Raw genomic sequence first — 24,021 nt, forward strand, 5'->3', positions numbered from 1 at the left:
GAAATCCAACTGAATTGACAGTCCACAGGAGGGGACCATAACTGACCCCATAATCTAAGGTTCCGGTTGACCGGACCGTGGCCAGGTCTACCTCGGTCCCATCTCAAGTGCAACGGTTTTTTGATATTTTTCAGGTTATATCAGTTCATCCCATTAGATCATTCACCATTTTTTTCTCTATTCAATCCTCATCCCCAGTTTTCACAGATCACAGTCTTTGATTTTTTTTTTTCTTTGTTTAATTTTTCACTTTGATTCAGATATGGCGTCTTCAATGCTTTCTTTAGCTCCTGCTTCGTTTTCTATGCATGAGATTCTCAATGTACTGCTAGTTTCCTTTTGTTTCAGTATTTTTTTGTTTTTCCTTCGAAGGTTCGTGTCTTGATTTTCTCGCATTAGATTATGATGGTGTCGTGTTGAGAATTGGAGTTAGTATTATAATCGCAAATTTTCCTTTTTTTGGCAATCAAATGGGTGTTTGCGGTGTTGATCATGGCTACTTATTCTACTTTCTGGACAGGGAAAGGTGAGGCTTGGAAATGGCAGTGTTACTGCATGGTCTCACAAGGAGAAATCCAAACTCTTTTTGAACACTAAGGTATTTATAATCTTAGGGATCTTATAGTTATTGGCTTTTTAATTTGAATTATGATCTATGTAGTTAGTCTTGTACATTATGTAAACTCAGTTATAAATGTATGTTATGGATGATTGAATTCTGATGACACATTAGCTACAATCTTTATTTATTTTTGTTCTTTTCATAGTATCCAGTGTCATGAGTCCCAAGTGAACTATTGTTGTTGCCTTTTATTGAAAAGGCTATAGCTATGTGGTAAGCGGTTGTCGAAGCCGTAAAAAATAAACCTATTAAACAATCAACAATAAACTTGCAAATAGTGGCAATAGGGTCGAATCCACAGGGAATTGATACTTATTTATTTTCCTTGTCAAGACCAAGTAAAGAAACAAACAATAAAAGTAAAATGGGGTTTTGAGGTTTGATAAACTAAACTAATATTGAAAGCAATCGAGAAAAACAAATAATTAAAGTAGAGAAATTCAATAATGAGTAAGGTCTAGTTGAAGAGTTAGATCCACTTTAGTTGTTGGGATTGATCATTGAAACTTATATTCTCTTATTTAACTCAATAAATTAGTTATGGAGGTGGAAGACGCTTCTCACCAACTATATCCCTCCTTAAGCATAGATTAATTAGGGAACGTCCTCTAATTAATCACTAATCAACAAGTTGCCAAGGAATGTCCTTGGGCCTTTGGCATCTAACAATTATTAATTGCATTAAGAAATAGAGAGACCTAATTCTAGCTACCCAAACGTATGGTGATATTGCTAGATTATGCAATTTCCTAGGTTTTTACACCAAGAATTACTTGTGTTTGAATAATTCCAGCAATTACGGACTAAAAATTATCCAAACTAACAAAGAATTACTTTGCAATCAAGAATCAAGTGGCCAATTTGATCAAAACAACAAAGCAACAATGAATTAAGCACAAAATTGCATAAATACTGATTAATAAAAGAATTACATAAAGGTTCAGATCTCCCAATCCATAAACAACCTAAGTTTCACCTTATTCTTCAACTAGAAAAAGGGTTTCAGCCACTCATGGCTGAAACTAACACAAAAATAAAAGAAAGAAAACAAGAAAAAGGAAGAAGAAGGGTTAGCATAAGGGCGCAGCTGCTGTGGTGCTTCTGTCGCAGGTATTCTTGATCCCAGGATGATCCAAAGATACCTGATCTGCTGGTTTGCATGCCCTTTTATAGCTGAAGAGGCTGCCCTAGGTTTCCTTGTTGAGATGGGACTCCTTTTCCCAATTGGAGTTGAATTCTTGGAAGGTAATTGTATTTTGATGAGATTTGTCTTCCTAAATATGTGGGATTGAGTGCTGAGCTGTCTTTAGGGTTTGCTGAGCTGTCCACACGTGTTTGGGAGGGAAAACACTTCTTGAGCATTTGAATTTTGATTTTCCCGCAATTTACTGTCTGCTGGTTGCTGGTGCTGTTTGCCCGGGTTGTTTGGGCAAACAGCTCAGGCAAACAGTCTGGTTTTCCAGTTGTTTGTGCTCTGCTTCTGCCCTGCTGGTCTGTTTGCCCAGTCTGTTTGGGTAAACAGTCTGGTCAAACAGCAGATTGTTCCTCTTCCATTTCAGCTTCAACTTTGGTTTGGGCAAACAATTTGGGCAAACCATGCTTGTGCAATTTTGCTCTCTTTTGGGCAGATTTAAGGCCATTTTTGCCAAATTACCATTTTACTCCATTTTCTGCAAAATAAGGTTAAAACCACAAAATTAGGTAGAAAATGTGTAAATTAACATAAATATTAATATGAAAAATGGGTCTAAATTTGGCTCTATCAAATACACCCACACCTAACCCTTTACTTGTCCTCAAGCAAATAGACCTAGTGAAACAAGCTTTCTTTACTACTTGATCCTTATTTCCACTTAAGCTCATACCCTAGACTCCTACTTTGAAGTATTGTAGTGAAGTGTGTATGCACCAAGGTTACTTTCCTCTTTTCCTTGTCTCCCTTTACCTACCATGGTTAGTATTTATTTTCCTCAAGAGATATATCATGCACATATTTGTTTATTTTTAGACTCTTTCTAGCTTTCAGAGTGATTTGCCCTTTTCTTGAAGCACTTTACTCTTTTATTCAGCTTTTGCACTTTTATTCTTGCTTGAAAAAGTCACCAACCTTTTGACGTGAAAGTACATATTTGTGATACCCACCCCCAGTTACTCAGTTGGTCACTTGTCCAAGTGGCTACTAGCTCTGTTCATAGTCTTTGACCATTGGAACAGTTTTTACTTTGTGCTTTTGAGGTCTTTGCCTTTGCTGAATTTTCTTTTTCTTTTTCTCAATGATTGGGGCAAATCAGCACCAATTGCCAAAATAAGTCATATTTAGTTCATTCACACAACTTTCGATTTATTCTCTCTAATGAGGGTCATCAATATATTTTTCACCATGGCAAGCTCAAAGATTCAATTCAAAAGGAAATTTCCAAAAATGAATACAACTCACTACAATTGATTCAACTTAGGTTTAAAGGGTCATCACATCAATGGGGTCATGAGAAGAAAACTCATTCACCATAGCCTATGTATTTGAGTAAAGCATATCAAAACAGAAAAACTGTGACTATGTGAATGTGTGTGAGTTGAAGGAAAAATAACTAAAAATGAAAAAAAAATTTAACCTAATGTGTGCTAATTGAAAATTAAAGCTTAAAAGAAATTAAGAGGAATCAAAAAGTATGCATGAAGCATCAAAATTCAGAGATATGCACCCCCACACCTAGCTCATGCATTGTTAGGGGTGTAATCGAGCCGAGCCGAGCCGAGCTTTGTAAAGTTCAAGCTCGTTTATTAAAATAGTTTGAAAGCTCGAGCTCGAGCTCGAGCTCGACTCGAGCTCTAATATTTGATTCGAGCTCGGCTCGAGAATTAAATATTATAATCGAGCTCGATTCGAGCTCGACTCGTGAAAGGCTCGTTTGATTTAATAACGAGCCTAATTCGAGCTCGAGCTCGAAAAGCTCGATTAAGAAGCTCGTTAATAAAACTCGAGCTCGAACTCGGAAAGCTCGATTAAGAAACTCGTTAAAAAAGCTCGAGACCGAGCTCAAAATTAAAAAGTTTGGTTTGAGCTCAAGTTCAGACTCGAGCTCGAATTAATAATTACACTTTAATCAGTTTTTAATCATCATTAATTTAAATAATATAAAAAAAAGAGAGTGTACATAAAAAAAATTATGTAACACAATTTATAATTAAAATAACACAAATAAATATAAATTCAATGACATAATAAAATTAGATTACACACAAAGTTTAATATCAAACGAATAAAGTTGATTCCAACTTCCAACAGTTGAAACAAGCTAATATAATTTAATTATCTTCATAATCATCTTCATGCTTGTTCAATTAGTTAACTTGAATTTCAACTTCAATATCCATATAACCTTAATTAATTATTATTATTATATTTTGATAATTATTATCATCTTTTATACTGTATGCTTAATTATATACAAAAAATTTTTTATAATTATATTTTAATTTTAAAATGTATATAATTTTTACAACTCAATTTATCATGTAGTACTATAATTTTAAAGAATACTTATTATAATAATTAATATTGATTATTTGTGATTATACATTAATTTTATGGAATCTTATTATAATAATTATATACAAAAGATTTTTATAATTTAATTTTAAAAAATATTAATTATAATAATTAATCTTAATTATTTGTAATTTTCAATACTATAATTTTCAAGTATTTATAATAGTTTAAATTTTATAACTTTATAGTTATTTTTATTTTTTTAATAATATATGAACTTGTTCATAAATTTATTTAACGAATTGGTTCACCAATTTATTTAAACAATATTACTCACGAGCCTATTTAACGAGCCTGCTCGTGAGCCTTCTCAACGAGCTTGCTCGCGAGCCTTCTCAACGAGCTTGCTCGCGAGCCTTCTCAACGAGCCAGCTCGCGAGCCTAAAAACGAGCCAGCTCGCGAACCTTAACGAGCCGAATACTATGGAGCTCAAGCTCAGCTCGTTTAAGTGACGAACCTCAAAATTGAGCTCGAGCTTGGCTCGTTTAAAAAACGAGCCGAACTCGGTCGAGCTTTTATCGAGCCGAGTCTCGAGTAGCTCACGAATAGCTTGGCTCACTATGCATTGTCCTCAATGTATGGAAAAATTAAAGTTCAAGTGAAAAACTGATACTTCCCTGGTATGGTTGTTTGCCTAGTTTTGTTTGGGCAAACAGCTGGCTTTAGGTGCGTCTGTGTGCAGATGTGTGCTGGTGCTGGTACTGGTTGTTGCACTGGTGGTTGGCCTGCTGGCTGGTAGGCCTGCTGGTCTTATCTGCTGGTAGGCTTGCTGATATAGGCTGCCCGCTGATCTGCTGCAGTTGTTTGCCCAGCTTGCGTGGGCAAACAACTTAGTATGCTGCTGATTGGCCTGCTGGTGCTGTTTATGTGATGCCCAAACATGCTGTCATGCAGTGGGACAGCAGAAAAATGCAAAAGGTGCTGCCCATTTTGTGCAGCAGCAAGAAGTTTTGAGAAGAAGAAGATTTGTCATTGAAAGGGCATAATAGAATATTGAATATAGAGGAAGAAGGTACTGCCCTGTTTAAGTTTTCTTCTTTGTCGCTTCTGCTGCCTTGGTTGTTTGCCCAGTCTGTTTGGGCAAACAGCTTGGTCGAACAGTGATTTTGTGGTGCTGTCTGGAAGTCTTCTCTTGTACTGGCCTGTTGTTTGCCCAGTTGCGCGGGCAAACAAGCTGGTCGAACAGTGATCTGGGGTGTGGTCTGCTGATGTGGTGGACTGCTGTGGTTGTTTGCCCAGCTTGCATGGGCAAACAGTGTGCCCTGGTAGTCTTCTCTGCTGTTTGCCCAGTGTGTTTGGGCAAACAATTTGGTCATCCAGCCTTTACCTACAAAACAGCTAAAATCTGGAAGTGGGTTAACTCCTCTGGTTCCTGCATCTCTAGTTGTTTGCCCATGCTGTTTGGGCAAACAGTCACATATCTCTGTTTTTTTTTTTTTTTTTTTTCGGCTGGAAAATCTTCCTTGATTGGGCATGTCTCCGCTGGGTTGCCTCCCAGTAGCGCCTTAGTTTAAAGTCGCGGGCTAGACTTTCTTGACTTGATCAAGGCTCAAGTAATTGGAGGAGGGAAAATGGTTCCAACTGCATTAAGTAAAAAGTGTAGCGTGCCTTTTGATTTGGTCACAACCCATCCTATTTCTTTCATGTACTCATAAAGTAACATGATTAGCTTCTCCTCTTTCAGATGAGGTGTGCCTCTAGTCCTTATGTGTGCATATTTGAGATGATTGGGCAGCACTTTGAACTCCAATTCATATTTCTCCATAGGTGGCTGCAATTTGATATTGAATTCGGGCAAAACAAATTCTACCTTACCTTGCTGTTTGGTCAAACAGCAATCTTCTTGTACAATATGCATAGCTTGTTTGGGCAAACAAGTTTCTGCCTTGGCTTGCTGTTTGGAAAAGCTGGATTCTCCTTCTCCCTGCTGTTTGGGCAAACAGCAACTTTCCTCATGCTCCTTTGCTGGCTGCTGTTCGGACAAACAAGATTCTACCTTCTTTTCCTCTGCTGGTTTTTCAGGTGAACAGTGTTCTGCTGGAGCTGTTTGCCCAACTGGTTTGGGCAAACAGAGTTCTTCTTGCTGGATTGACTTGGCCAGTCTACATTCTGTCTTAGTTGGCTGCTGAACCTGTTTGGGCAAACAGAGGCTTGCCTGTTCTGCCTTTGCTGGCTGTTTGGGCAAACAGTAATCTGCCTGTTCTGCCTCCTGTCTGCTTGTTTGCCCAGGCTGTTTGGGCAAACAACAATTTGTCCTTTGCATACAGCAGTTCATTGCTGTCCATTTCAGCTCTACTTGGCTTCTTTCATCTTCTTGGCTGTCCTCCCTACAAAAATCATTGGTTAGTACACCATTTTGATCCACATCAGCAGGTGTTTGGGCAGACACAGCAGTGGGCTGTGCTGTTTGGGCAAACACAGCAGTGGGTTGTGCTGTTTGGGCAAACACAGCAGTTGCTGGTTTTTGGACAGCAGCTGGGGTTGCAAACTGTGCTTTGGCAGATGCTGGTACTGTGATGTATGTTGCTGGTTCAGCAAGTGCAGTAACTTCAGGTTCAGTTGGGGCAATTTCTGCAATTGTTGATTTATGGACAGCAGCAGGTTCAGCAATTTCTGGTGTAATTGTGGAAGTTTCAGCAGGTTCAGGCTCGGTTGGGGCAATTTCAGTAGCTGCTGATTTTTGGACAGCAGCAGAGTCTGAATTTTTTACAGCAGGTGCTGCAATATTTTCAGCATCAGCAGTATGTATTGCTGTCTCTTTGATGGCAGGAGCTTCAACAAGTGTTGTTTGGACAGCGGCTGATTCAACAATTTTGCAGCTAGATTCAGCAGCTCGGTCTGTTTCTTGGGAACCTTCATCATCGTCCCATACATCTTGAAGATCTTCCTCTCTTCTTAATATGTGCGCGTTCATTGAGTTGACCGCTTGATCCACTTGCTGTTGGAGAATTTGCCCAGAAATTTTCAATTTCCTCACCATCTCTTCAAGTTCCATATTGGAGCTTTGAGGTGTTGCTTGGGCTTGATAGTTTTGGTAGTAGTCAGCCCTTGCATAGCCATAATTCAGATGGTCCCATGGATTGTAGGTATCAAGGTAGGGATCATGTCTTGGCTGGCTATTGAATCCTCCAAAGGCATATACTTGCTGGTAATCCTCATAAAGTGTAGGACATTGATCAGTTGGGTGTCCTACGTATGCGCAAATCCCACATGGCCGAGACTGCTGAAGTTGTTGAGCATAACTTCTCACAACAGAGGTTAGTTCAGAAAGTCGAGCAGTGAGAATAGATGTACTTACCTCATCCATGAATCAGTTTCTTGAGTCCAGATCTGGTAATGAAAGAAAAACAAATAAGTTAAATCAATTCCCCGGCAACGGCGCCAATTTTTGATAAGAGGTTGTCGAAGCCGTCAAAAATAAACCTATTAAACAATCAACAATAAACTTGCAGATAGTGACAATAGGGTCGAATCCACAGGGAATTGATACTTACTTATTTTCCTTGTCAAGACCAAGTAAAGAAACAAACAATAAAAGTAAAATGGGGGTTTTGAGGTTTGATAAACTAAACTAATATTGAAAGCAATCGAGAAAAGCAAATAATTAAAGTAGAGAAATTCAATAATGAGCAAGGTCTAGTTGAAGAGTTAGATCCACTTTAGTTGTTGGGATTGATCATTGAAACTTATATTCTCTTATTTAACTCAATAAATTAGTTATGGAGGTGGAAGACGCTTCTCACCAACCATATCCCTCCTTAAGCATAGATTAATTAGGGAACGTCCTCTAATTAATCACTAATCAACAAGTTGCCAAGGAACGTCCTTGGGCCTTTGGCATCTAACAACTGTTAATTGCATTAAGAAATAGAGAGACTTAATTCTAGCTACCCAAACGTATGGTGATATTGCTAGATTATGCAATTTCCTAGGTTTTTACACCAAGGGTTACTTGTGTTTGAATAATTCCAGCAATTACGGACTAAAAATTATCCAAACTAACAAAGAATTACTTTGCAATCAAGAATTAAGTGGCCAATTTGATCAAAACAACAAAGCAACAATGAATTAAGCACAAAATTGCATAAATACTGATTAATAAAAGAATAACATAAAGGTTCAGATCTCTCAATCCATAAACAACTTAAGTTTGACCTTATTCTTCAACTAGAAAAAGGGTTTCAGCCACTCATGGCTGAAACTAACACAAAAATAAAAGAAAGAAAACAAGAAAAAGGAAGAAGAAGGGTTAGCACAAGGGCGCAGCTGCTGTGGTGCTTCTGTCGCAGGTATTCTTGATCCCAGGATGATCCAAAGATACCTGATCTGCTGGTTTGCATGCCCTTTTATAGCTGAAGAGGCTGCCCTAGGTTTCCTTGTTGAGATGGGACTCATTTTCCCAATTGGAGTTGAATTCTTGGAAGGTAATTGTATTTTGATGAGATTTGCCTTCCTAAATATGTGGGATTGAGTGCTGAGGTGTCTTTAGGGTTTGTTGAGCTGTCCACACGTGTTTGGGAGGGAAAACACTTCTTGAGCATTTGAATTTTGATTTTCCCGCAATTTACTGTCTGCTGGTTGCTGGTGCTGTTTGGCCGGGTTGTTTGGGCAAACAGCTCGGGCAAACAGTCTGATTTTCCAGTTGTCTGTGCTCTGCTTCTGCCCTGCTGGTCTGTTTGCCCAGTCTGTTTGGGTAAACAGTCTGGTCAAACAGCAGATTGTTCCTCTTCCATTTCAGCTTCAACTTTGGTTTGGGCAAACAATTTGGGCAAACCTGCTTGTGCAATTTTGCTCTCTTTTGGACAGATTCCATTTTTGCCAAATTACCATTTTACTCCATTTTCTACAAAATAAGGTTAAAACCACAAAATTAGGTAGAAAATGTGTAAATTAACATAAATATTAATATGAAAAATGGGTCTAAATTTGGCTCTATCACTATGGCTTGTCATTCATGCTTGGCTCTGGTCTAATAGGGGATGCATATGCAGATGGATGGGTAGGATTTGAACTTGACGTGTTTTACTTTTGGGATCTGAATTGTTATTTTGTATTTGCAGTCTTCAGGAAGGATATCTATGGCTGTTGCAGTCAATGCGTCTCGTTTTGAGGGTATAACGATGGCTCCCCCTGATCCAATTCTTGGAGTTTCTGAAGCTTTTAAAGCAGACACAATTGAAAAGAAACTCAATCTTGGAGTTGGGGCCTACAGGACTGAGGAGCTGGAGCCTTATGTTCTTAATGTTGTTAAAAAGGTTGGATACAGGACTTGGGGTTTGTAATAGTATTTACTTGTATCTATACTGTTTTCCTCATGGATACCAACTTTCATCGCCAAGACAATTGTTTTGGGAGGTAATCACAAGAATATTTTCAATGATGCTGGAGTTCCATGGTCTGAGTACAGATACTATGATCCTAAAACTGTTGGGTTGGATTTTGAGGGAATGATTGCAGAAATAAAGGTTAGATCTTGACCGCTAATGTCAAATATGAATACTTCTGATTGTTTTGTTTAGTGTTTATTCTTATATTCATTACTTGAAGAAATATTTTACTGTCCTCCTCACATTGAGCGATGTAAAGAATACTCCAAAGTGCTTAGTATTTTTTCTTAGTTGTTCATTGATAATCTTAGTTTGAGAGTAATAATGTCTCCACTCTTTAATTCATGCATTAACTTTTCATTGCAGGCAGCCCCTAAAGGATCATTTATTTTGCTTCATGGCTGCGCTCACAACCTAACTGATATAGATCCGACCCCTGATCAGTGGAAAAGAATTGCTGATATCATTCAAGGGAAGAACCACGTTCCATTTTTTGATATTGCATACCAGGTATAAATTATTAACTTCAGCTACAGCATTGGTTTTGTCGCGATGGACCAGAAACATATGATTGCATGTGTACGTGGGGATTTGAATTTTTAACATTGTGTAGAACTTTATGCAAACTATATGGAATTGATATTTATGCCAACCACTTTAATTTTCTTCAGGGATTTGCTAGTGGAAGCCTTGACGAAGATGCAGAATCAGTGAGGTTGTTCACTGCATGTGGAATGGAGCTTCTGGTAGCTCAGTCATACAGTAAAAATTTGGGTCTATATGCAGAAAGAATTGGGGCAATCAACATCATCTGCTCATCAGAAGATGCCGCAACAAGGTCCATAGGCCAATTTGATTTGTTATGCTTTTTAAGCTATAGTTTAAGTTTCAGATAGCATTCTCTTCCATCAAAGCAACTGCTTAAATTCTTCTCTTTTTTTCCTTTGAAACTTTCAGGGTTAAGAGCCAACTGAAAAGGCTTGCACGACCAATGTACTCAAATCCTCCTGTACACGGGGCTAGGTTGTTGCAGATATTGTTGGAGATAAAACTCTCTTCGATGAATGGAAAGCAGAGATGGAGATGATGGCTGGAAGGATAAAGGGTGTTAGACAGAAATTATTTGATAGTCTTTCTGCAAAAGATGAGAGTGGGAAGAATCGGTCTTTTATACTGAAGCAGATCGGCGTGTTCTCCTTCACAGGCTTGAACAAAGCTCAGGTAAGTTTATAAGAAATTTCGCACTATGTGCTTTACATGAGTTCATTGTTTTGCTGAGCTAATTTGATTCTTAATTTGTAAATTCCATATAATGGGAGATTTTTATCTGAGATAAATAGTCATATTCCTTTCCCTTTTACTATTGTTATCGAACGATGGTATGGTACATTTGGTAGGCTGTAATAATGCAATCAAATCTTCTATTGAATCTTAATTAAGAATTTTATTGCCCAAGTGTTATATGGTTGAGCTATGCTTAGAATGTGTCTTGTGTATCTGTTTAAAACTTTATTTGGAAAGAAAATTACCAAGTTGCCCCTTACTGTACGACCACCAGGAGGAAAGGAAGAATCATTACTATGAATAAAGAGTGGAAGTTTCAATTTACAAATGTGGAAAAAGAATCCCAATACTCAGTAGTCCATCTAGACGACCCATCTCCATCCAAATTGCTCGAGGTATAAATTTATAGGCAATAACATCAATATGCACAAAGAAAGTCCAAAGGTATTGATCTATTGATTTATCTAATAAAAAACTGAAAAAAATAAAACGGGGCATCAACATCAGAAAAGTTCTCTTCTTTAGCCACTTCCGGGTAGTTCAGCCTGTGTTGCAACTCTTAAGCGTTCCTCCAAGCTCCACAGGAATGAGTGGAACCAAAGAGTGCACGACATCTGTTATGAGTGGACGATACGTGGGCTCTGGTTGCACACACAGCACTGCCACTGCAGCAACCTGCACACATATATCGAAGACCCTTGAGCAAAACCCATTTTCCACATCAATTCTTTATCAACCAAGCAAGGTCTAACCAACAAGAGTTTAATTATAACCGTTATTCCAAACCTCAACAACCACATGCCAAAAAGAGTTTCATTTTATTGTTAAGAAAGAATAAATTTAAGTTTATTTATTAATAAAAAAAAATTACTATATAATTCATTTGATATAAAAAAATTCACTAATTAGTCTTTTAGTTTTGAAAAATATATTAAAATATTTTTTTTAAAATTTTACTAATTAGTATATCTATTAATTTTAGTCCGAAAAAAGTCTAAAATTAAGAGACTAATTAGTTTATATTTTTATAAAATTGAGAGACCAATTAAAATTTTTTTCATAAAATAGGAACTAAATAATAGAAGTCTTAATGTCTAAAATTAATGAAAGATTGATTAGTAAATTTTTTAATATCTCAAATATGTTATAATATATTTTTTAAAACTAATGAATAACAGTTAGTTTTCTGTACTATAGACTCTAATAGTAAATTACCCACTAATTATGACTTGTACAGACCTGGAATAAGTACTTCTCATCCACAGTATCTTTTATTACAGGATCCACGATGTTTGGAAGTGAAGCTCTGTTAGTGAGCTGAGGCATCGCCTGCATTTAAAATAAACTGAAGCATTAAATATTTGATCCACCCAATCTCAAAGTGAAGGGTCATATTAGACGAGAAGACATACCCATGTTACAATAGATTGGCAATGAGCTGGTGCCAGTTTTTCCACAGGCCTTCTTCCCAGTAGAAGCTCCAAAAGCACAATTCCAAAAGCATATACATCACTCTTCTCTGTTAGCTCACCTAAAATATTTGAAAAAAGAATGATTTTTTTCACCCCCAAACAAAAATATCGATTTTCATATCCCGAAATTTTTAGATATGAACTTTAGTTTAGAAATAATAAAGCTAGAGTTGTTTCTAGAGTTGTTTCTAAAATTGTAAAATCTCGATTTCGTATCCTAATCGAAGCTAAATCAACCGAAGGGAAGAGGGGACAGCTATGGGCATGTACAAGGTAGTTAGGATTAAAGAAAGGAAAATAATTAATGCAGATGCTAGGCAATGGCAGTACATGTGGAAGGAAGACAGCTTGGTCTGGGAGAATATTATTTATATAATTATCAATGTCATCACATTCTAATAAAATATTGCAAGTCATCAAACTATGTTACATCTAGTTCGGTAAGATAAATATTTTCTATTTGATAGTTAAGTACTAACATATTAATACTACTGTCTTAACCAAATGAGAATGATCAATGAAAAGTTTCTTCCCCTTAAGTTAGAATTAAGAATACAAGAAAGCTTAGTTAGCTTACCATCCAACATGTACTCTGGGGCTACATAACCCACAGTGCCTGAAAGTTTGAGCTTGTTCCTGTTCTGGGAACTATCAGCTACGGCAAGACCAAAATCCGATAGCTGAAACCAGACAACAGAGAGGGGAGGAGGAGGAGGGCAGTGAAGTTGATGAACAAGAATAATAAATAGTGGCAATAATTGAATGAGAAGTGTTTTTTTTTTACCTTGGCATTGAAGTTGGAATCCAGAAGTATATTAGATGATTTCAGATCTCTATGGATGACTACTGGCTTGCAGAACTCGTGTAGATATTCTAATCCTCTGACCAACAATTGTACATAAAGAAATACTATAAGAAGAAAAAAAAAACGAAGAAGAAAGCAATCCTGAAGGTGTTAATTATATTGGTAAAACAAGCTCACCTTGCTATATCAAGAGCAATTTTCAACCGCATATGCCAACTTAGTGAAGCTCCACGAGAAGGTCCTGAATCAAAATTATAAGTGAAAATTCTTTTTTGAATAATCATCCATGGCACAACTTCCAATCAAAAAAAGAAAAAAAATACCATGTAATAGATCTTCAAGGGACCCATTTTGCATCAGTTCGTAAACAATAAATCCCATGTCTTCATGAACACTATAACCCAGAAGAGAAATGATATGTGGGTGATGAATTTTGCTTAACAAATCCACCTCATTCTGCAATTTCAAGCAATAAGTCGACCAAAAACAATAAAAGAGAGAGGTAATCTAATAACTCCAATAAATAGGGTACCTCAAATTCTCTCCGGGCATCTTCACCTGCACAGTCTAGTTTCTTGACTGCAACATGCTTGTCATCTTCCAGCAATGCTTTATAAACTCGTCCAAATCCACCCTTGCCCAATAAATTTTCATCTCCAAAATTTTGTGTGCTCTTCTCTAGTAGCTCATAGTCAATCAATGAAACAGATCCCCTGTTACTAACCATTCTCAGTGAATTAATTTTACCCAAGAATGTTGTTGCTGATACCCCTTTCTCAACTTCTTCATATTTAGAAACCACAGAACAGAAAGAAACAAAACAAAGAAATATTAGGCAATATCCTATAACCGACCACAAATTTGAAGTAAAAGTAGAAATGGGTGTAAAATGCAAAAGGAAAGGTACCTGAAAACTGGGAATTTTTCTTTCTTTGATACAACTTCCAATAATAAATGCAACAACCAAATAAAGAGAGAATGACGATTATGGCAAGAACGCCACAAGTAACAATAAGAAATATGACTATTTTCTTGTCTAACTTCATCTTGTGGTGGTCCTCCTCCTCTGTTCCCATTTGGGATTGAATCCCTGGTAATGAGGTACATATAAAAAATAAGCTTAAGCTTAATCTTCAGGGAAATGGAAAGAATCACAAAATTAAAAATCTCGAGATTTTGCCAAAACCAAAGGGATGAGAAAGACATCATTTTTACAAGATACAGAGAGAATTATCAATCATATCAACCAATAATTTGAATGCATTAACTACTAAATTTTCTGTGCATGTAGTGTTAATTGCCACGGATTTTTGTTGGGTATTTTTGAAATTTGAATTTCAAACGACTCCTAACCAGCATAATAAAAATAAAAATAAAAATAAAATAAAAATAAAAACACATATTCAAGTTAGGGAAAAAGGTAGATATTGTTAAGCAAACTGAAATGAGTAATAAATGGAGTACCTGGAGAGAAGGCAGCCATGGAAGCAGAAAGAGTAGAAGGAGGAGAGGAAGCTGGAGAGGAAACAGAAGAGTCATGCACAGGTAAAGCATGTACAAGAGAGAAGTGAAAAATCCAAGAGGGCATATAGAGAAGAAGGATAAGAAGAAGAAGCAGCAGCACAAGCTTCATAATTTGTTTGTTTCGGAGTTCAAACAACACATGAAAGAAAGAGATATCAGATATCTTAGGCCCCTTGGTTGCTGCCCTGCCCTGTGGCGCTTGTGGGTTCAAAAAGGACAGAAACAGAGATCACAAACTTGAAAATCAACAACAACACATGAATGGCAAGGATTGCGGAGAGGATCCTTAAACAAGTATTTGGATCTTCTTGATCTTGGACTCCTTTTAGGCCTTTTTTCAAATGGTTTGTGATCAAAAAAATGAAAGATTTTTTTAGCGCTTTTAATTTTTTAACTGTCTTTCTCGTCCTGCAAAAGAAAAAGAAATAACACAAAAGGGAGACAGAAAGAAGCAGAGGAAAAAAAGCTTACTTACGTTAGAGTGGAGGTGGGCCCTACTGCACACCAATCATGTGACCTTGTTTTTGAATTTACTTATAGAAATTGCTTCTCTTGTCTCTCCATATGGCCTGATTCTACTATGATCCAAACATATTTTTTAAGAAAAAATAAATAAATATATATATATATTAAATATATTAGTTCAGAAAATAAATTACACTAACATGTTTTAATTAATTTCAAATAATTTTTAATTATTTCTTTTAATAGTATTTAAATATTTTTAATAAGTTTAAATTGGGAGAACAATTACTAAAATATTTAAAAAATCATAAAATTATTTTTTCCCAATTATTATATTAATAAATTTATTTTTTAAAAAAAATTATTAATTTATCAATAAATTTTTATTTTATTGAATTTTTTTTAAATAAAAATTAAAGATTGAATAAAACATTCTGAGAGACTTACCATCATACTAAATTTATGAATACATTAAACCTTTTTTTTAACCATCATCATTCACATTATTCTTTCCATCTTTTTCAAGTATATTTTCTCATAATATTCAATCAGTCAAATATTAAATAAATGATTATTAATGATGAATTTTTTATCTATTTATTTTTTAAAATTGATTAAAATATTAATCTTTTACCATATTATTTTGATATTTTCTTTTAAATACATAAATAAATTAAAAGTACTTAATATAATTAAAATAATAGATATTTTAATGAGCTGCTAAAAATATAAGTATTAAGATATTGATAATTACACTGCTCTATATTTTTAAAATTTTGTTAAAAATTAAATATTTAATTTTTTTTATAAAATAAAATTCTTTAAACATTTTATTATATTTATATAAAATAAAACGATAATTAACTCATTTAACTTTAATTAAATTGATTAAATCATATAAAATTATTTAAAATTGCAATGATCGAATAGTGTTAAATTTATATCAATTATAATTTATTTCAAAGCACTCCGAACCTTAACCTGGTGGAAAGTGCATCCTTGTAGTCTTGAGAGATCTAAGGTTCGACTTCTCCAACTCCTATTTTTTAAAAAAAAAAATTCATTTCAAAAGCTAATTTAAGGATAGGAGTGAACACTATTTCGTTCAAACTAAAAAAATCAACCGAACTGAATTAATTTAATATTTTAGTTTAACTTTTTATTCCTTTCAATTCAGTTTAATTTTTAATTTTAAAATATTATTTCGATTTGATTTTAATAAAAAAACGAACTGAAATGATTGGGGATAATATTATATTATTTTCAATAATATATAGAAATTAAATCCGTTAAAATATTTTAATTAAATTTTAAAATATTATAAATAAAATATAAAAAATAAAAATTTATTAAAAATTCAAACCGATTAAACCGAACTGTATCAAACTGGTTTATTTTCATTCGATTTCTGATCAAAATCGTTCGATTTAATTTTTATAAATACTAAAATTTAAATTTTCAGTTTATTCGGTTCGATTTAATTTTAAATCAAACTGTCCGATTGTCCACCTCTACTCAAGGGAGTGGAGTATCCATTGACACATCACCTCTCGCCACAACCGATATGAAATTTAACACACTTTCTTTAGGCTCAAAATTTTACTGACATATTTATAAGAAATTCAATATCGAATATGAAGACTTTAATATCATATTAAATTTAGGTCGGATCTAACTCACCAATTGCTTTTTAAATATTTTTTTTTAATATATAAAATTAAACCACATGTCAAAATACTGTTTTAAGTATTAATATAAAAAGTACCATAAAGATGTGTTATTACTTTTTAAAATGTCATTTGCATTGCAAATAAAATTATTTATGAAATTTGACTCACACTCTCAAACTGATTAAAGAAAGACTAACCAAAAGACTCACATGTAATAATCGAGATTCTCTTTGTGACGTTTTTAATTTTAGCCCTGGTATGGTATCACAATTACTCTAAAATCTGATAACTTGTCATTTCACAATTATCGTACAATATTATCTTATCATTTCAATAATTACAATATGAAAAGTTAAATAATTCCAAATTAATAAAAATTAAAACTTCCTCACGTGTTAGGTAAATAGTGTGTGCGAAACTTTGAAACTAATCAATCAATACAAAACAGGTCACGGCCACTGGATCAGAGTTCTCCTGTGGTCCCATTCCTATATTTATTTTGTAAATCATGCATACAGCATTTAAGATTTTGTTCGGAGCAAATTACAGAAGGTGAGAGATCGAATTCAAAATATTAATATATTTCTGTTCATTTTATTTTTTTATATATATATTAAAAAATATATTTTTTTATTATATTGTATTAAAAACATTAAATTTTTATGAAATATTTAAATATATTTTATTTTTTTTAAAATAATATAACATTAAATAGCGATAATAATTTTAAAATGAAGAAAATATTTTTTATCATTAAAATTAATTTTATATTTTTTATTATTTTAAATTATATCTCACTTTTTTTAATAATTTATTAATTAATTTTAAGTATATTTTTATATAATATTTTATTTATTTCATAATTTTTATATATTTTTTTTTTATTTTCATAAAATTAATATTTATTTTTTTTCAGTATTATTGTTAACATATAAATTTAATTTGATTTACTGTCAAAATAAATAATAAATTTAATTAGGTTTACTTTCAAAATAAACAAACTGGAGATTAGGTGGGACCGCCTTTTTTATTTTTTATTTTCTCGGAAAGTTGGGACCGTTCAAGCAGTCAGTATACGGTAAAAGATGGAAAGGCCAGTTCAGAGTCAAGAACAAAAACAGTAGCTGAAGCTGAGGGTTTTTTTTTTTTAAAAAAAAAAGCTAAGGGTTTTTATCACACAGCAAGTGACAATTTACAAGAATACAAAATAATAATAGCAATAATTAATTTAAAAAAAAAAAATCAATGGCTGCCGCGTATTTCTTTTCTGCTGAATTATCTCTACCTTCTATTTATATTTTATCTGAAATTATTATTTAAAAAAAACTTAAATAAATTCTTATAAAATTATAAATGATTTAAATTTAATTTAAAATATTTTTTACAGTAAAAATAATTAAAATTTTTATTTTAAATGATAAAAAAATTATTGAAATTAAAATTTTACAAAATTTTTTATTACAAATGACAATTTAAGTTCTCTTACAAGTTGAGCTTTATTAAAATTTGAGAATATTAAGTTTAACTTTTTAAAATTTAATTATACTTTTCTATTTTATTATAAATTTATAAAAAATAGTGATTTTTTTTTTAAAAAAAAAGTAATTCTAATGTTGTTCATTGACATTACCATTAAAAAAAAAGCGAAATTGACATAAATTAATAATTGAATACATGATTGGCGTTACTAATCTTTTCTGAAAAAAGAAAATATTAATGTAAGCTCTTTGGTCCAAAGCCAATACATAGAATCATTTTAATATGGTGATTAAGACTTGGGCAATCACAATCCACAATACTGAAATTGATAATATAAACTCAATTAAAGATATTTAGTTTAACTTATAAAATGGCTAAATTAATTTATAAGATATAAAAATATGTTAATTTTTGTGTTATAACAATTTACGAGCTTTTAAATTCAATTTATAAATTAAAAAAAATGGACGTAATCAATTTTTTATTTTAATACTTATAAAAAGATTTGGCTGAAAAACCTATTATATTATTATTGTTATTTAATTTTTAAAATTTATCACTATTTTATGTTATATTTTTTAATAATTTTAATAATGTATTAACCGTAACGGTTAAGAATCACTTAATATTTTTTGAGTATAAAAATCTTAATTAGTTAAGATTATATAAGTGAATAATGAAATTAACGGCCAGAATTCATGGTTAAAATTAAATTTGATTCATTTATAAAATAAATCGAGTTAAACTTACATTTTATTAAATTAATTTTCAAATAATTTACTGATAAGTTGGTTCATTTATAACTATATAAAGCTCTTCCCGAAGATCCATTCTATTTGTGAACGGGCCAGATTCCAGATCCTGGACCTATTCGGGATTGTCCAGTAAAAGAAAGGCCATGTTTGTTTGAACTAAAACTAAGCTGCTGGCCCAACATTAATTTTAGACCGTGGGTTGTATCTCCATATTGCCCAACTCGAACAAAGTGCACTTTTTTAAGGTAATAGTCTAAAAATAGTCGATCGCTAAAAAAATTTATTTTTAATAGTCTAAAAATAGTCGATCGCTAAAAAATTAAATTTTTTAAATTTTTTTTATAATAAATTAATTTAAATTAAAGATTTATCTATTTATTTTTATTATTAAAAGTTAATAAAAAATATTTTTATTATCTTTTTAAATAAATAAATTACACTTAAATTTTTTAATTTTTATATAATTAATAGATTAATTTTTATATTTTTAAAATTATTTATTTAAATTTCTTTATAATCCGCACATCCTTTTTTATAATAATTTAAATATTTTAATTTTTCATGTTTTTATTTAAAAGAACATTTAAATACCATTAACTTTTATCTATAATAACTTATTTAACTAATTTTTAATAATTTCTGTTATTTAATTTCTATTTATTAAAATATTTTAATAATTATAATTTTAAAATTTTTAAAAAATATTCACAATTTGAAAAATAGTATTAATTAACTTTTAAAAGTATAAACTTTTATAAATAATATTTTAATAAAAAATTATGTTTTTATAAGTTTGATTGCCCATTCATTTTAAGCTAATAATAAATGAAAAAATTATAATTTTAGCTGAATTAGAAAAATTTAAGAATTTAATTTAAAAAATATAAAAATTTATCCATTAATTATATTAAAATTTAAAAATTAAAATATAATTTATATAGGATAAAATTTTTGCAATACTATCGTTTATATAAAATTTATTATCAATTAAATTTTGATTGAAAGTGAAGTTTTGCATTAAGATCATTACCTTAAAATTTACTTCTCTCGTAATTCCTTCACAACATTATGCAACTTTTTTAGAGATAAAAAAAAAAATAGTGAATATTGACATTGCTCTTCATCGACAGTTTATTCTGTCAATTTCAATTTTCTTTTTTTTTTAATTTTTCTAAATCTTCAATTATGATAGTCTATGATATTTTTTTTATTTCTCTTTCTCAATTTTTTTTTTTATAAATTTCAATGCAATTTACTATAGCTGTAAATGTATTCTCGTTATGTCGAAGAAAATATGAGAATAAAGCATAACCATTGCTGTGATGGTGACTGACTACTCATTTTAGTAAAAAAAAAATTATTATTTTTTTCATATAATTTATATTTTCAAATTATATTTTTAAAAAATTTATTGACTTTCTTTTAGCATATTTTTTTAAAATTATTTTTAATTTATGTTTTGAATCATTTTGGAGTTTCAATTATGTTAGTGACTGTTATTTTTGCCCTGGCCTTTTTTGACGTCTACATCATGCCGCTCGATGGAAGACACCTGTCTTTCCTATTGTCGCCTACACCTGTCACTAGGAAATTACATCCTTCCGGTTGTTTTTTTATAAATATATTAAAATACTTCCACTCTCCTATAAATTTTACATACTATAAATATATTAAATTTTATTAAATAATAAAAAATATTTTAAAAAATTTATTAAAAATAAGATAATTAAATAAAAATACAATAATTAATTTATATATTATTATATTTAAAAAAATAAATAATAATTTTGGGACATCTATAAAAAAATGACAAAAATTATAGAATAATTTTCTAAAAAAAGAAATTTATTGACTTTTAATAAAATATGCAAGTCAAAGAAAAAAATAGAGTTCCTAAAAAAATAGAGAACTGAAATGGTTTTGTTCAAAAATTATTTAATTTTTTATTATTTATTTATTAAATATTTTATTTTAAATATCAATAAATTATATTTTTTTATCTTGATAAAACATTTGAATTATTTTTTTAATAATGACGCTTATAATAATGTGTAATCAAATACAATTAAAATTAATGTTAATATTAATGATATTTATAAAGAAATAAATTATTACGATTTAATTAATATTGAGTATTTATTTATGTAATATCTAATTTCATAAAAATATGTATAAATAAAAAATATTCTAATTCTATTTAAAAGAATAAAAATTTTATATTTAATAATTAAAAATAATAAAAATGAATTTTCTAAATGACGTGGTTAACAAAATATTTAAAATTTATTAAATTTTAATTAAAAAATAAAGGTATTTAAAATGAAAAAGAGAGGAATAATATTTTAATTGAATAAATTGGAACTTCAGCTTCCCCTGCCCTATAAAATTCCCTGATCGTAACTTCGTTCACTTCGCCACCCATCTCAATTTGGTGAATTCTTATTTTCCCTCTCATTTTGTACTCTCTCCTCAAAATTCTCCCTTTTTTGTGCCATTTAACCAAACATCGTCCTAAATCAAGCAGAGTGTAGATTTTCCTTCTCTCAAACAAATGGGCGTTGTTGTTCTTAACCCTAAGGATTCCCACCGGAATCTTTTATTTTCCTGGCAAGATTTGACATCGCCGCCTCCTCGCATGAGACTTCCCAGAAACCCAAATGGTTCAAAATCAATGCAGCCGAATCGGCCTCGAAATAATCGCAGGAAAAGGAGCCCCAACACCTCACATTCCCCACGCGCCGCCGTTGATGCTCCGCAGTTCCCAGACAAAAACCTGGTCATGGGCCATGTCAAAATTCTCAAGCCCGGCGAGCAATTTGCTAAAACGGTGCCGGATGAGGTGTCCGTGTCTGCTGAAGTTGAGAAAACTGAAGATCTTTTATTGGGTTCGACTCATTGTCTTGGCCTCGATCCTGAACTGCTGCCAACTCACATCGAACTCGCTGATTCTAAAGTTAATGGCTTTTATGCTGGATCAGCCCTTATTGCTCCACCGTCGCCCACTTCTCTTCCTTTGCCGGCTTCTTTAATGAAAAAATGTGATGTGGGTGTGAAGAACAACGATGCTACTAGTTATTTACGACAGATTTTAGGCCTCACCTTATTCTGATAGGCCATGAAAGATAGGGATTTGATGCGAATGCTTTTCTTTTTGTGTTTGCAACTGATCTTCTCTTATTTTTTCAAGGGGAAGATCGAGTTGGCTTACTAAGCTGTGTGATTAGGATTACGGTTAGCTAAATTAATCAGCATAAGATATACAAGGTATGTACATTGGGATTTCAGTTGTGGATTTAGATTTCAGGGATTGGATATGCAGATGCTCTAATTGTACCTGGAAATTAGATTTTTTTTTTTTGGTCTTATCTTGTATGCATCTATTGGCTGTCTCAATAATATTTTTGTTTTTAATGTTAATTCTTAGTGCTTGTTATCTTTCCATTCTTTTTCTGAAGACTAATGCTTATATTTGTTTGAAGTATATAATAGTAAATGAAAATTAGAACGCTGAATTGTGTTGAATGATCTGTTTTCTGCAACAACCCATGTGGGGTGGCTCGAATTTCCAATCTGAAAGGCTCTTGCTTGATGGGGATTTTCTCTGTGGATTGGCACAGGTATTTGGTAAATACTTTTGCTTCTTATTCTTTATGTATTTTGTTTAGTAAGCAATTCTAGTAATTGTAGTTAAGGAGTAGCAGTGGTATGGTTCAATTGTTATTATTTCAAGCACTTATAAGAAGTATGTGTTATCATGTTTCATAAATTAATGCTCGAGATGAGGAAGTTTCATAGATTTGCCTGGTTATTTTCTTTTGCTATTATGATGTCTTTGCAGTTCATGTTGGCAGCAGAATTTTCAACATTGAGTGAAAAAAAAAAATGGAAGAGTAACTCTTTATTTTCAGCTCTTGGAGGTTGGATTAACACTACTTTGGGTGTTCTAAATTCTGGTTTAATAGGGAGAGTCCCTTGTGCAGTTGCCTTTGCTGCTGTACACACAGAGAAACACCCTTCAAATTCTACACACTGTTTGCTGTGTCATTTTCAACCCTTCAGTTCTACAATCTGCTCTATGGCTGTTGATTCTTTATGTTGATTTGAAGGGAACGTATTAGACAATGCAGTTTGTGTTCGTTAGACGAGTGTTCTTCTTGCAATTTTATCATATACTATCACTATAATGGATTAGAAGCTGTTACAATCTCAGATGAGCTATACTTTGTGTTAAAAGATTCGGTGATATTTTTTGCTGATGTGCATTTCATTGGAATTTCAGATGCTTTTGGTCATACTCAGCAATCATGTGTTTGCCTTGCTTTGCTTTGCAGCTGCATGCAAGTTTCTGTTTGAATATTTAGTGTCGGCTGAATAAATAGATGCAATGGCTTGGTATTCTGCCAGAAGCAAAATGGTTTGGTTTGTTGATGAATTCACTGGAATTGTGGATTGCTGGTGGGGAAATTCAACTTCAGTGAATTCGCTTAGATGTTTCAAAGATTGCTCATGCTGTGATAAAATAAAAAGAAGTTAAAGATATAAATGATTTTTTGTCTCTCTCCTGTAGGCCAATATTCAGCTGCAAGTGAAGCAGATATGTAATTTTAGCTATACTCTGTTAAAGCAGGACTTCTCTACTATACAAGGAATGTGAAAGAATATAATACTTGCCCTTGCTTAGCATGTTGCAATTAGGTATACGCTGATGCTTTTCTGGCCCACATTTCATTGTTTAGAGGAAAAGTTTTAAAAGGAGGATAAAAAACCATTTAGATTTCTGTCAATGTTGTCAAAGTCTTTGCCAGCTTGCAAGTTTCTGGATATAAAATTATCTGTTTTTAAAGTTGCCCTTTTTGACAGAAATTCAGATGAAGTAATCCCATTAGTGAGAAAAAGTAAAAGACTTTTTGCTCTCTCAGATGATGGATTTTGATTGTTGTAATCTAGGAGGAGGTGTATGCAAACCCATGAACCTAAACAAGCCCAAGACTATAGAGTTTTATCATTAAAATATATTAAATTTAAATCTAAACATTTTTAAATAAGAAGAGAAAGCAGACTAGATCT

The 24,021-nt window shown here is 32.3% G+C and overlaps 2 protein-coding genes and 1 pseudogene across 2 annotated transcripts; 2 read left to right on the forward strand and 1 right to left on the reverse strand.

The window, feature by feature from the left end:
* Positions 1–262: 262 nt before the first annotated feature.
* Positions 263–10,847, forward strand: LOC110610915 (annotated as a pseudogene).
* Positions 10,848–11,061: 214 nt separating this feature from the next.
* LOC110610895 (probable receptor-like protein kinase At1g80640) lies at positions 11,062–15,021 on the reverse strand. Its single transcript, XM_021750967.2, has 10 exons — positions 14,526–15,021; positions 13,969–14,151; positions 13,594–13,844; positions 13,385–13,517; positions 13,239–13,302; positions 13,041–13,137; positions 12,834–12,936; positions 12,197–12,315; positions 12,024–12,113; positions 11,062–11,459 (listed from the first exon to the last, which is right to left on the reverse strand). The coding sequence occupies exons 1-10, from the start codon at positions 14,692–14,694 to the stop codon at positions 11,325–11,327; spliced, it is 1,344 nt and encodes a 447-aa protein (XP_021606659.1). The 5' UTR covers positions 14,695–15,021; the 3' UTR covers positions 11,062–11,324.
* A 6,294-nt stretch (positions 15,022–21,315) lies between these two features.
* Positions 21,316–22,371, forward strand: LOC110610805. The gene has a single exon (XM_021750881.2). It carries the CDS (start codon positions 21,506–21,508, stop codon positions 22,061–22,063), a length of 558 nt encoding a protein of 185 aa, XP_021606573.1. The 5' UTR covers positions 21,316–21,505; the 3' UTR covers positions 22,064–22,371.
* Positions 22,372–24,021: the final 1,650 nt, after the last annotated feature.

This window comes from Manihot esculenta, chromosome 3 (genome assembly GCF_001659605.2).
Source record: "Manihot esculenta cultivar AM560-2 chromosome 3, M.esculenta_v8, whole genome shotgun sequence".
Lineage (NCBI taxonomy): Eukaryota > Viridiplantae > Streptophyta > Magnoliopsida > Malpighiales > Euphorbiaceae > Manihot > Manihot esculenta.